Source organism: Cryptosporidium sp. chipmunk genotype I (assembly GCF_004936735.1).
Source record: "Cryptosporidium sp. chipmunk genotype I strain 37763 chromosome Unknown contig_18, whole genome shotgun sequence".
In the NCBI taxonomy this organism is placed as follows: Eukaryota; Apicomplexa; class Conoidasida; order Eucoccidiorida; family Cryptosporidiidae; genus Cryptosporidium; species Cryptosporidium sp. chipmunk genotype I.
This window is the reverse complement of record NW_027125593.1, coordinates 126,877-139,412: the sequence shown is the minus strand read 5'-3', so window position 1 is coordinate 139,412 and position 12,536 is coordinate 126,877. Positions and strand designations below refer to the sequence as shown.

The 12,536-nt window shown below is 31.4% G+C and overlaps 5 protein-coding genes across 5 annotated transcripts; 2 read left to right on the top strand and 3 right to left on the bottom strand.

Moving 5' to 3' along the window:
- Window positions 1–91: 91 nt before the first annotated feature.
- ELE39_001588 (mitochondrial import inner membrane) lies at window positions 92–1,346 on the top strand (the record flags this gene model as incomplete). The annotated part of the gene is made up of 2 exons (XM_067344627.1): window positions 92–1,300; window positions 1,344–1,346. 2 exons carry the CDS (start codon window positions 92–94, stop codon window positions 1,344–1,346), a joined length of 1,212 nt encoding a protein of 403 aa, XP_067201565.1.
- Window positions 1,347–1,387: 41 nt separating this feature from the next.
- ELE39_001587 (peptidase family C54) lies at window positions 1,388–2,434 on the bottom strand (the record flags this gene model as incomplete). The annotated part of the gene is made up of 1 exon (XM_067344626.1): window positions 1,388–2,434. The coding sequence occupies one exon, from the start codon at window positions 2,432–2,434 to the stop codon at window positions 1,388–1,390; it is 1,047 nt and encodes a 348-aa protein (XP_067201564.1).
- Window positions 2,435–2,534: 100 nt separating this feature from the next.
- On the top strand, window positions 2,535–3,194 carry ELE39_001586 (uncharacterized protein; the record flags this gene model as incomplete). Its single annotated transcript, XM_067344625.1, has 1 exon — window positions 2,535–3,194. One exon carries the CDS (start codon window positions 2,535–2,537, stop codon window positions 3,192–3,194), a length of 660 nt encoding a protein of 219 aa, XP_067201563.1.
- Window positions 3,195–3,243: 49 nt separating this feature from the next.
- On the bottom strand, window positions 3,244–5,151 carry ELE39_001585 (kinase domain-containing; the record flags this gene model as incomplete). Its single annotated transcript, XM_067344624.1, has 1 exon — window positions 3,244–5,151. The coding sequence occupies one exon, from the start codon at window positions 5,149–5,151 to the stop codon at window positions 3,244–3,246; it is 1,908 nt and encodes a 635-aa protein (XP_067201562.1).
- Window positions 5,152–5,372: 221 nt separating this feature from the next.
- Window positions 5,373–12,512, bottom strand: ELE39_001584 (JAB PAD domain; the record flags this gene model as incomplete). Its single annotated transcript, XM_067344623.1, has 1 exon — window positions 5,373–12,512. One exon carries the CDS (start codon window positions 12,510–12,512, stop codon window positions 5,373–5,375), a length of 7,140 nt encoding a protein of 2,379 aa, XP_067201561.1.
- Between the last annotated feature and the right edge of the window lie 24 nt (window positions 12,513–12,536).

Sequence of the window (12,536 nt, the reverse complement as noted above, 5' to 3'; positions counted from 1 at the left end):
TAACATGATTCAATGAAACCAAACCAACGAATCATTGATCTTAATTTTGTTTGTATAATTCATTTAACATTCTAGACATTAATGCTTCTTAATGGAAGTGTTTAGTAATTATGCCTTAAAAAAAATTTGCGTCAATGGTTTCAGATACAACTTTGCAAGAGAGACTTCTACATGCAGAAATATATCCTTATTTTATCGGAGTAACGAATATTATATGCATTTTACTCGACTTAGTGATTTGAATCTTATAAAACGAAGATTTTACGTACCAATTAATTCATATTATAATCAATTTATCTTAAAACTAAAAAATGAAATTAAGAATGACAAACTACTCCAAGATGATATTAAACTTTTGAAAAGAAAATTTGATGATTTATATTTCAAATTTCAAAATAATTTGCGATTGAGAAGCTTCTATTTTTCAAATAATTCCTTAAATATTACAAAGTTGTATGAAATAAATAAATTTTTATACCATGTTAAATTTCTTACAGCTAAAATTTCTTCAATTTTCTCTCGACTACTTGCAGATAACTTTTTTTCAAAGCACTTAAAAATAATAAAAAATGTACTAGATGACGAAACAAACAGAATAAAAATAGAAAAAGAGCTTTCAAACTGGAAGTCAGATCGTATTGAAGAAAACACAATTGGCAAAATCAACGTTAGTGACAAGAAAATCAGAAATTTGAATATTGAAGGTGAAACTGAAGTTCCTGGAATAGAATACTCTGTTATAATACATAATTATTCGTTACGGGATAGGTTTTGTATAAAACTTAAGGATATGCCATTATTGAGGAATTTATTTGAAAACAAATATATTGAAACTATATTTAGTGGAAATGAAATATCTAGAGCCGTTAAAGAAATGAAGACAATCAATCCAAAATTTAAATTGAATGACTTCATATCAATTTTTGAAGTATATATTCTTCCAAAATTCATAGAATCATATCTTAAATGCGACGAGCACAAATTGAGACTACATTGCGGAGATGCAATATTTAGACAGCTTTACTCAAACATAATAGAACTTAAAAAGATGGGGCTCAGCTTAAATACAAAAATTCTTCAATTGGGGGATATAGAATTAAGAGGAGCAAAAAGCTCTGAATTAATATTTTCTTTCAAAGACAGTAAAATACAAAGAAGTCAACCAACATTTATTTTTACATTTAAAACACAGCAGATTAATTGTTTACAAGACTCTGACGGAAGAGTGATATCTGGTTCCTTGGAAGATATCAAGGAGTTACAATATTCCATTGCGGTAACTCCTCATCCAAATATCAATGTTCGTGGTCTTGAATACCCCTATTTGATAACTGAGCTGGCAGTAATAGGTTCAACCCCCATTTTTTAAAACTGGTAATTATCAGCATTATACAATTAAAAATCCTGAATTGAATTCCATTCTACTCTTTGCTGCAAAGTCATAATTATTTATGACTTCAAATAAATCGGAATTAATTCTAGTTAATTCACTGCACAAATTGTCAAAATCCTCTAGGTTTCGACAAATATAAACCATGGATAAGGATGGGTTCAGTTCCTCCCAATAAATCCTTGTTGGAATTTTTTGAATAAAGTCATCCCTACTAAAATTTTCATCAGAAAATGCTGGAAGTACTTTAATATGTGGATCTAAGCAATACAAAAAAGAGTCGCTAAATGCGACAATTAGTATAGCACTTGCTGAATAATTGTTCCCCCCCATAATACATATGAACTGTGGAACATTACTCATTGAAATTATTGTTTTTTTATATGCATTAATGTTGAATTTGGACGTTCCCAACTTCATACAAAGCCATACAAAAGTGCAGCTATCAGGCCCTATTTTTGAAAAGTGTTTAACTGCCTGATCCCTATAAATAGTGCCTTCTATATAGCTAATACTCGCAATCTGAATATTAGATATGATACTTCTATTATCGTTTATTAACTTATTTGCGATCATTGATGATGTTGTTGGGCCAATCCAAGACGTGGGATTAACTCCAAATTCACTTAAACCAACATTAACCATATTATGAATTGAAAATTTTGCATTTTCATTATCTTGAAAGTTATTCAAAATGTTTTCAATATTTAAATCACTCAAAAATTTTTTTATAAATTGACAAATACCATGAATTATTGACATTTGGGTTACTCTATACATACAACCCCACCCAATATCTGACGTTGTACTATTTGAATAGTTTTTTGTTGGTTGCATCTCATCCCTAGTCATGATAATCTTTTTAAATTCATCTCTGTATGTGAACAGTATAATATTGTGAAATGCCTCTAAAAAATGTTCTTTCTCTTCTGGGGAATATTTATTCCCTAGCATAAAAATTTGTTCGTCAACATTAAAAAATTTGTGGATAATTTCCCTAAATAACAAACTGATTGAAAAATAAAGTTTTCTCCCAAAGTTCATTATTTCATGTTTTAATTCAAGGTTTTGAAGCCAGCTTGAATAAAGGTTAATATTACCTCGCCGCCTAAATGCTTTAATAATCAATTATTATCATAGACAAATGAGTTTCTTTGAATGTAGTAAAATAGGTAAGGTCAATATTAACCAACTAGAGGACCTTCTTGACTTGTTAAAATCCTTATGTGTAGAAGTTAAGCTTGTTAAATGGCGTGAAAATACATGGTGTCCTAATGTTAATGATTCACATTATGCTCCTAGAAAATTGGATTTTACTAAGGCACAAAAACACACTAAAGCAGAAGCTCGTATAATGCAGTACATTTATCCTCTAGAGAACAAAGATTTAGTTAGTATTTCGTACCAAGTACCAATTATCGAGCCTACATCTAATAGCTTGGACATGCCTTTGTCAAGCGATAAAGCAACTGTTCTGGTCAATAAAGTGATTGAGTGTTTTTCATCTAAATCAATATTGGAAATTATACAACATATGAATATTGGCTCTTTAAATTCAAATCCCCCCACACTTTACAATACACTTTATATTAGCTGCTATATGTGCACCTTCAACCCTCTTAAAGCGGACGAAGTAGTGATTCTTGTTCAGACCGAATTTAAAGACATAAATTTTAATAATAATTGTAATGACCATATACTAGTTATTCTAAAGTCTAAATGCTCAAATGAAAATTTAATTTCTACAAATAAGCAAGCAATTCTCAATTTAAGTAGGAAATTAGAAAAAATAGTTTCATTTTGACTCACCAAACCAATAAATATTAAGTCAAATTTATTAGTTTCCCTTATAATTAATTTACTATTTTTTCCATAAAATTCTGTAACTCATTAATTATAACAAGCATCGACCCTCTCTTGGAAGGCTGTGGATCCCAGCATCGCATCATTATGTTTTTAATTTCGACGGGTGCATCGCTAACTATATACTTTAATGTAGGTCTGATACCTCTAATAATTTCATCAGCCAATATTTCTGGGCTTACATCAACTCCTAACTCAAAAAAAGGTGTCTTGTTTGAAAGAACTTCATACATGATCATTCCAAAACTATATACATCTATATATTCGTTATAAATTTGGTTTGTTAACACTTCAGGTGCCATCCATTGATATGTACCAACCAAATTTCCAGACCCATCAGCAAATCCTTTTTTTGAGAGTAGCTGTTGGCAAAGACCAAAATCCCCAACTTTAGCAATCGGGATATCGGCATTAGATTTGATTGGCAATGACAAGAAAATATTCAGTGATTTAATGTCCCTGTGAATTATTGGAGGGTTTGCAGAGTGTAGAAAATGGATCCCTCGAGCTATATCTTGCAAAATTTTTATCCTCTGATACAAAGATAAGTTAACAGATGGCCCAGAGAAAGCAAAGCTGTTAGATTCTAAACATTTTTTTGAATCACCATGTAATAGGCTAAAAAGGGTGCCACCCGAACAAAACTCGCAAATCAAAAATGGTGGATTTGAACTAATGTTACCTCCCATATACTGTACTATATTCGGATGCCGTAACAAATTCATTATTCTAATCTCATTTTTGAATTCCAAATAACGTTGGGAATCCTTTTTAATAATCTCCATTGGTTGAATCATTTTATTTATACTTAACTTCAAGTAATAACTATCAGATGATTCGGTAATTTTTGGATAGCTGCCCAAAATTTTCACAGCAACTTCAGTCCCTCTCCAAAATGCTGAATAAACTAAACTAGTTGACCCAACTCCAAGTATCGAAAAAATCTTTATACTAGTCAAATTTACTTCTGCTTCATTATGATTGGATTCGAGACTATCTATATGGTAAATTGGTTTTGAATTCAAATTATTGATCGAAACTTTTGGAAAACTTCTTATAAACAATTTAGAGCTGAGAAAATTAGGTATTTTTGAGTTGTTTGGCTTGTTGCTCAATGATGCCGAATTTTCTTGATTTGCTGAATAACCAATTTTTAATTGGTTGTTTGATAGACTATTCGAACTGTAATTTTTTTCTTGAGTGCAAGATAAGAGGTTATAAGATTTTATACTGTTGCCTTTATAATTTTCTGATATAAAATTTGAATTTTTTCGTAAAAAACTTGAGTTATTGTTTGAATAATTCAAATTTGGCCTGCTTTCTAAAAAAGAAGTTGCACGAAATAAATTATTACAAGCTATGGGTAAAAACTGCGTACAATTATTATTTGATGAGTTAATTATCTTTTTGTTGGAATAATTCAGGTAATGCACCAACTTGTTATTAATTATTTGTGGCTTGTTTGTATAAGAGTCTCTAACCTCAACTTCGAAAGTTTCAAATAGATTTAAATTATTAGCTAAAGGAACTAGATGTCTTTGCCCATTAACATAAGATGAATTAGGAAGTAAAGCTGTTTTAAAGTCAGTCTTAATTGACTTTGAATTGATTATTTTTTGCTTTGAAACTTTATTTTCATTTGTTATCAATGAATTTTGAATTAACCTTTCATTTTGTGTGCGATATTTTTCTGGTTTATCAGTACTTTTATAACAGCTTCTAGAAAGATCTGTATTTACAAACTTGCCAATAAAACTAGAATTCGAACAACCACCACTCAATTTTTCAATATTAAGATTAAAGTCGATCCAACTATTCGAATTTTTGTTATATTCAGATCTCTGTGTTGAATTTGACCACGATTTTGAACTCTTAAGTACAGTTGGAACTTGATACATCTTTCAACTTAATTCAATAAAAGTAAATAAACTATCTTATTACACATTCCATTACTTTAAGTTCAATTTTCTAGTTCTAATCATATTAAAAAGGTTTTAATTCATGAAAGAGGTATTGAAGGTCAAGTGAAAGTGGGGTGGCTAATTATACGAGGTTGCATGAAATGACTTTTTGGAGCGGAAAAAAATAGAATAATTATTTAAAAAATAATATAAAAAAACTACTCAAAAATCTCATCTATTTCTAAAAGTCCATACTCGTCAAGATCATCTATATTTTCTAAATATGCAAATTGCAAAAAATGCTGTGGCCTGTGAACCTCATCGTAAAATGCATTAGGATTGTCTACTTTATATGAGCATTTAGAGGAATTGCTATACTTAACCACCATGGAATTGTAACTCCATACTCCGTCTTCTGGAACTAAAAAAAATCCATTATAAGTTTCTGAAAGTACCAGCTTTACCTTTTCTGTATAGTCGGATGTGCAATTTCTAAAATTTTCATAGCTAAATTCTGTATTTTCAATGTTATTTTTATACCAATTGATACAATCGCGATTCACTTTAACTGCAGAAAGGGTAGTAGACCCTGGAGTAAAGCAGCAGCTTACAAATGCAATATTGTCTAATTGAACATCTAAATTGTTTTGAGAAATCCTCCATAAGTAATCAATATCAGAAATAGCTACAGAAAACTCTTCTTGAACTTTAGTTTTTATTAATCCAACGAATTCCAAATCTAAAATTTCCGGGTTCTTTGGCAAAATATCAGTCATATTGGTAGAATTTTGATTACCATGCTGAGGAGCTAATACTAAACATCTTATTTCTATAACAGTTTCCAGTTCACAACTATTTTCTGAATAGTATTTTTCTTTTCCGGCTGGTTCAATTATTTTTTTACCATACATAAATGCCCCAATCTGTGTCCTTAAATCTGAAATTTCAATAAATTTTTTTAGTAAATTCTTTGGAATAATATATGGAATAATTGGGTCATTTGAAATATTAAAAATTGAATCATCAGATAAAATATAAATATTGTTGCTTCTTAAGCTTAAGGTTGTTGAAGCTAAAGCTCTTGCTCTCCAGTCAGTTTTTGAAGAGAAAGTTTTCTGTTCATACTGTGTTTGAGTCGTGACAACAATTTCCTGGCCATGAACATTTACCGTCTTAGTAGTTAAACTAGTAACTTCTGAACATTCAGTTGTTTTGTTTGCAAGATCCTTAACCTGTCTTTCAATTTCTGCGATTTGTTGTCTTTGAACTGAGGGAGGAGTTATTTCCATTCCTAATATTATATCTCTTATTTCACTCTGTGTCAAAGCAGATATGTGTACATTGTTTTTTTTGGAATAATCATCTAATATTATGTCTTTCAGTGCAACTTCAACGTTAGCCCATTCTTCATCTGTTAATGAAGGCCAAATATGATTATACATTGTAATAATATTTTTATTTGGTTTGAGAATAACCTTTGTTCTTTCGGGGTTTATATGCATTGATCTTAAAATTAACACTAATCGGCTAAATGCTGTAAATGGAGAAATCGTTTTAAGCCAATCATCATATAGGGAAAAAAGCACCATTGATGGCTGCGTAGACTTAAGCACTAAATCTCCAAACTTTTCTATCTTAAGGAGTGCCTGAAACGGAAGGCTTAGATCTGAACCTTTAATGACAATATTGGGAAAATCAAGTAAGTGAACTTCTAGAGGATCGAGCATACCTTTCCTTGTAACTATTACCTGCTTTGGCTGTTCTTCGATAGGTAAAGACCGGATAAGTGCAACAACTTCTTCAGCTGTTTTCCATTTAGCTAATTGTGAAAGTCTTTTTTGACCAGCCCAAACAGAAGTATGTATTACTTTCATAAATAACTTTCCATTGCATGGATTAAGTATTAATATACAACCATTTACTGGTTTTGTAGTTAGGTTACCTTCAAATGTTTTATGAATTGAAACTCTATATACATTTGTATCATCTACAAACCAGGTTGTCTGGTTGCTAAACAGTTCACTATAATTTTGGCTATTTAAATATGGCTCAGTAGGCTCAGAACAATACAGTTGGAGTCCTTTCCTTATTCTTTCCCTTAAAACATACAATGCAGGATTTGACTTCATAATTTTTGCCATAGCTTTCTGGATTAGTTCTTTAAGCCCTGGAATCCAATTTCCATACGCAGAATAAAGGTTATAAGCTAAATCAACTGCAATCAATACCCCTGTAGGAGAAGGGTAAATAGACATTGCATCGCTAGTATAATCGAGGAACTTTGCACGGCAATATCTTTCTATATCATGTGAATCATAATCTCCCCATCTTAGCTGAATATCAATCCAAAATTTGTTAGTGCTAATTAATGAATCGGAGGAAATATCATCTTTCTTGTCGAGTAAAAGAGATGGGTTTGTTGCTGTCCATTTATAAGATGATAATAGCAAAATATCAGCACAAGAAGAATTCATTTTATAACTTTTTCTGGGATGAATAGCCTCTTTTTGTACCATTTCAATCCCTAGTGCGTCAACTTCATTGTCTAAAACTTGGCAAATATCCATTACAATTGATTCGTGTATTTTTTGCCATAAATGGGCTCTAAAAATTTGGATTAATGAAATTTTCAACGTCGGAAGTTTTCCATGCATGAAAATACCAGTTAAATCCAGTTGTACTTGAAAACCAATATAAACATTCGCACGATTAATTGTGGGACTCCACCACAAAGTAAATCTACGGTTTGGAATTTGATTTAGTCCACTTCTCTGTGCATTAGTTAGTTTTTTATATTTCATGCTCTCTTCAAAACCTGACGATTTCTCCCAGAAAAGTCCTTCCCAAGTTGAAAAATATGTGCCTTTAAATAAGGTATGCTCCAAAATACTCTCGACACCACCCAATGCCTGTATCATGTCAGTTCTATAGTTGCTTAAGTTCCATAATTTACCATCATGTTTTTGGTGAGTCCACCAGAAAGGATTATTTCTTAATATTTGGAACTGCCTAAAAACCTGTCTAATTCTCCACCCTTTATCATAAGCTAGAGTATGCCTATCTCTTTGAAATAGAGTATTTATCCTTGGAATTCCTTTATCCCAGCTATCTTCTATGTCTTCCAGTGTAAGTCTCTTATTTTGTAACTGAGCTTGCTGCCTTTTCAATGAATATTCTAGCCAGACACGTTGAGATTCTATAAATTCGCTTTCCCATGTCTGAATATAACGATACAAATTAGGGATATGTTCGTCTTGGTCATGAGTCATTCCGGCTCTGAAATGTGAAATTGTTCCTAAATCAGTTTGTTTACTGAAACGTAAATCGCTTTGTGGAATTAATATATGTCCCATTGATAACATACCAAGTCCACCAAGCTCTTTAGGCGTATAAAAAACCACAGGTGGAAATCTTGTTGGCATTTTTGAGTTGAGCCCTATTTTTATTCTAGTCTGAATTTTGTTTTCGCACCTTACAAGTAAGTCCAATAACTTTTCAGTATAAATAACTGCCTCTCTAAAATATGTCATTAGTCCAATCAAACATGTGTTCCACTTATTTGCAATCTTAGTAAATGTTGCAGATCCTGAAGTAATAAGAATCTGCCTAACTCTATTCTCGAAATTTCTAATTTCTGATTCGTCAACCATTAAAAAGACATAAGATGTAATTTCCTTTGTAATGTTATTGCTCAATTGCCATGTACTTTCTCTAGTATAATATTGAGAATCTTCATTACCAATAAAAGAAGTGTTGTTTTCTTCAAAAGATCTTTTTCCTATCCTGCAAGTGGGAAGTAATCTCACTGAAAACCCAGCCAGTGAAAATAATAGATTTGGGTTGTTTTTAGAATATACAGAAACAAATGATTTTTCCCACTCTAATGTAGTAATACTTTTCGGAAGACGATTGGATAGTTCCCAATAAACGCTCTTACCTATAATTACATCATTCTTAACTAATCTCATACGGCATTCTCTCGGCCAACATTTTTTGTTGTTATATCCAATTAAATTTTGATTGTTGTTAATTTCTGGATTTTCAGATAAATATCGATGAATAATTTCTTTTATTTCTTGTTTACTAAGTTTAATTGTTATGTATAACTTGTCAACAAATCTACAATACAATCTAATTGGGTGGGCCATCTCTATCTTTTTATCTGAATACTTTAAAAACTCATTAGGGTGGCTTGGTGGCCCTGCAATTTGATTTGCTCGACTCAATCCAAGTAATAACAAATCAATAATCAAAAGGTAATATTGACAAACAAATGAAGAAAATTGTAAACCCCGAATAATTCCATAAGAATTTAAATAATTCATGTCTTTATACGCTACATTAATATTATTCTTGCTTGTAATATAATCAGCGATATTATGATCGGTAATTAATCTTAAGAGTCTATTTAGCAACGTTAAGTCAATTTTTTCCATTATCTGTTCAAATTGAGTCTCAACCAAAAGGCCAACTGAATCATCTTCGAACTTCCAAAATCCATCAAGATTATTTATTCCATTACATAGTTTATACACAAGTAATGGTGGTGGTTCATTATCCGATGGCTTTACCCAGTTTGGAAACAGTTTCCTGTTATCAGATTCATACCATAAATACTGGTCTAAATATGTGTCAGTGATTTTTTCCAATGGGTCTATCTCATAAACAGGTATTAAGTGAGAATACAAGTCCATAAACTCTATATTTGTTTCTTTGAATGTTCTTTGAGTTAATAAATGTCTTTTTATTCTAGCAAGAGTTTCATGTGGATTATCATAGGCGTTCTCAATTAATGTCAATTCTTCGCGTTGTGAACGATTAAGTCTTGATTTTACACTGTATACTTCTTTGAGCCTTTCTAATGCCAAAATAAGTAACTTCGTATCGTGTTTATAATTTAATGGAGGAAATGGAATATGAATAAATCTCCTACTTTCTAACCAATGAACTGCTGTAGTATAAATTGCAACAGCCTCTTCACTCGATATATAGGGGCCATCTTTTAAGTAGCTTATCTGTCTTTCTTGTTCTGCCTTAATATATAATCTTGTTAATCTACCTAGATTTTTTTTTACCACAGTTTTGTCAACTGTTGCCCCTCTTCGAATCCTTTCCCTATTAAAATATGCCGAGTTCGTCCACCAATCTGCCTTTAATTTCACATACCTCAAAATAATATTTTCTACTGCAGGTGGCATTCCATGAACTTTCCAAGGAAGATTTGCCTTCCAACATCGCCATGACTCACTCAAATGCTGTAATATTGAACGTGCTTTACTAGATCGAAGCTGTTCGGGCATCATATCAAGTATGTCATGCATCACAGCAGCCCTTAACTCAAGATCAAAATGGCTTTCAACTCTTTGCTTACTAATGGATTTATATGGATTCGCATTCTGACGCCCTGCAAATTGCCTAGATAATAAATTTCCAATCCAACGTTCAAGAATTGGTATTATCCCACGAAGAAAAAATATCCAAATTCTCCAACTTGGTTCCCAGAATCCAACTCCAGGGCCTTTCCCCACTGAACCAGTATTAAATCTATAATAGACAATATGTTTTATATCTTTGCACATTCTAACTTGTCTCATAATTCGATATTTATATCGATATATCCCAGTAAGTTGACCTACATGATTAAAAATATATTGTAATCCATCTGCAAGTTGAAATGCATCAATATTCCCTAGTCTATACTGGACATGGCAGTCAACTACTAACTTTGTTAACCTTAATATCTCTCTGCAAAGATGAAAGGCATTTCCAAATCTACTCTTTTTCCTTTCTTTAGTTGTCAATGTCTTAATTGGTTTGAGATTGAAGTTGTAGTCTAAATGCAAATACGTTAGATTTTTTCTATGTATTAGTAAATTTAGCATGTTATATCCTTGTTTACATACCTGAAGTCCAACCTCTACCCAATCCATTTCAGTTGATTGAAAGAATTTTGTATTTTGCAATATTTTTAGAAAATTCCGTTTTTTACAATTCTTAGCAATTTTGTTATGTAGAGAGTTCAATATCCAGCTTTTTAATAATTTTTGATGTGAAATACGAATCTTAACTGGTTGTTCAGAAGAAATATTGTTATTTTTGTACCATTCTTTTAATAGCGAAATGTCATAATTCCTTCTTCTTGAGCCTGATCTAACATTAAATGGAAATGGTGACCAAAATAATAAAATTCCATTAGATGTGGAACTAGTCTCAAGGCTATATTCATTGAAAAAAGGGGTGAAATGAACTTTAATATCATATATTTTCTCATCAGAGGTTTGGTAGATATTTTCTAAGAGGGATTCATTTGGTGAAATTGGATGGTAATATTCATTGAACTCGAAAATTGAAGAGTTTGGATTATCTGGCTTTGCAAATGTATTAATTATGTAATGATAGACTGATGTTGAAACAAATTTAGGTAATGAGTTATAAAAATGCGGAAAGGCTATTTTGTATTCAGATCTCGTAATTGATCTGAAGATTACTCGGTTAAGATCGTTAAATTCATTCCAGTCTTCGTCTTCATAAAATGAAGTGCTATCAAGTGGTTCGAATTTAGGCCCACCCGGAATTGCAATATTTAGGGCTTTTGCAGTAAAAAAAGCATCTTTGTTAAATAGATAATAAGAGTTATTGTCAAATATAATTGGTAATATTTGCATGGATAATCTATAAAGAGTACCGAGTTGTTCCAATGTTAAATACCATTTGTGTTTTCTATAATTCCCTTTTTTGTGAAGATATTTAAATTGTTCTTTGGAATCTAAATAGAACCATTCATAAACAGAAATATCTTCTTCGTTATCCAAAGCTATCTGTATAGAATCAAGTGGTTCAACACCTAAAATATTTTCACAATAATCTATTGGTGGTTCTTCATCATCAAACGGTGGGAAACGAATCCTTTTAAAATGTTTCCTATCCCGTTTTTCCCTTCTCATCATCGTCCACATTGTAGACCACTGTGCAATATAAATTGGTTCAATAGCCCATGGTATCTCATTAACAAAAGTTATTGCACCTGTGACGTGATACAAACAATCTACATACTTTACTCTTTCCCAAGGCATTGGTATATTTTCTAACAACTTAAAAATTGAATGAGGGATATATTTCAGTGCACCCAAATAAATTCTTTTTTCATTTTGAAACTTCCTCGATGACATATCTCCATGAACATTTATTAGTTTCCTTAAATGTTCAGGTGGCAACTTAGATTTTCTCACAACCTGATTACCATTTATTTTTGAACGCTTGCAATATCGAGTTTCATTTAACTTAGACCAATTTAAGTGTTTTATTCCCAAATTTTGTTGACTTGTTTGTTCATTTTGAACAGCGTTTTTGAAATACATACTTTGGGTCGTCTTAATTAATTA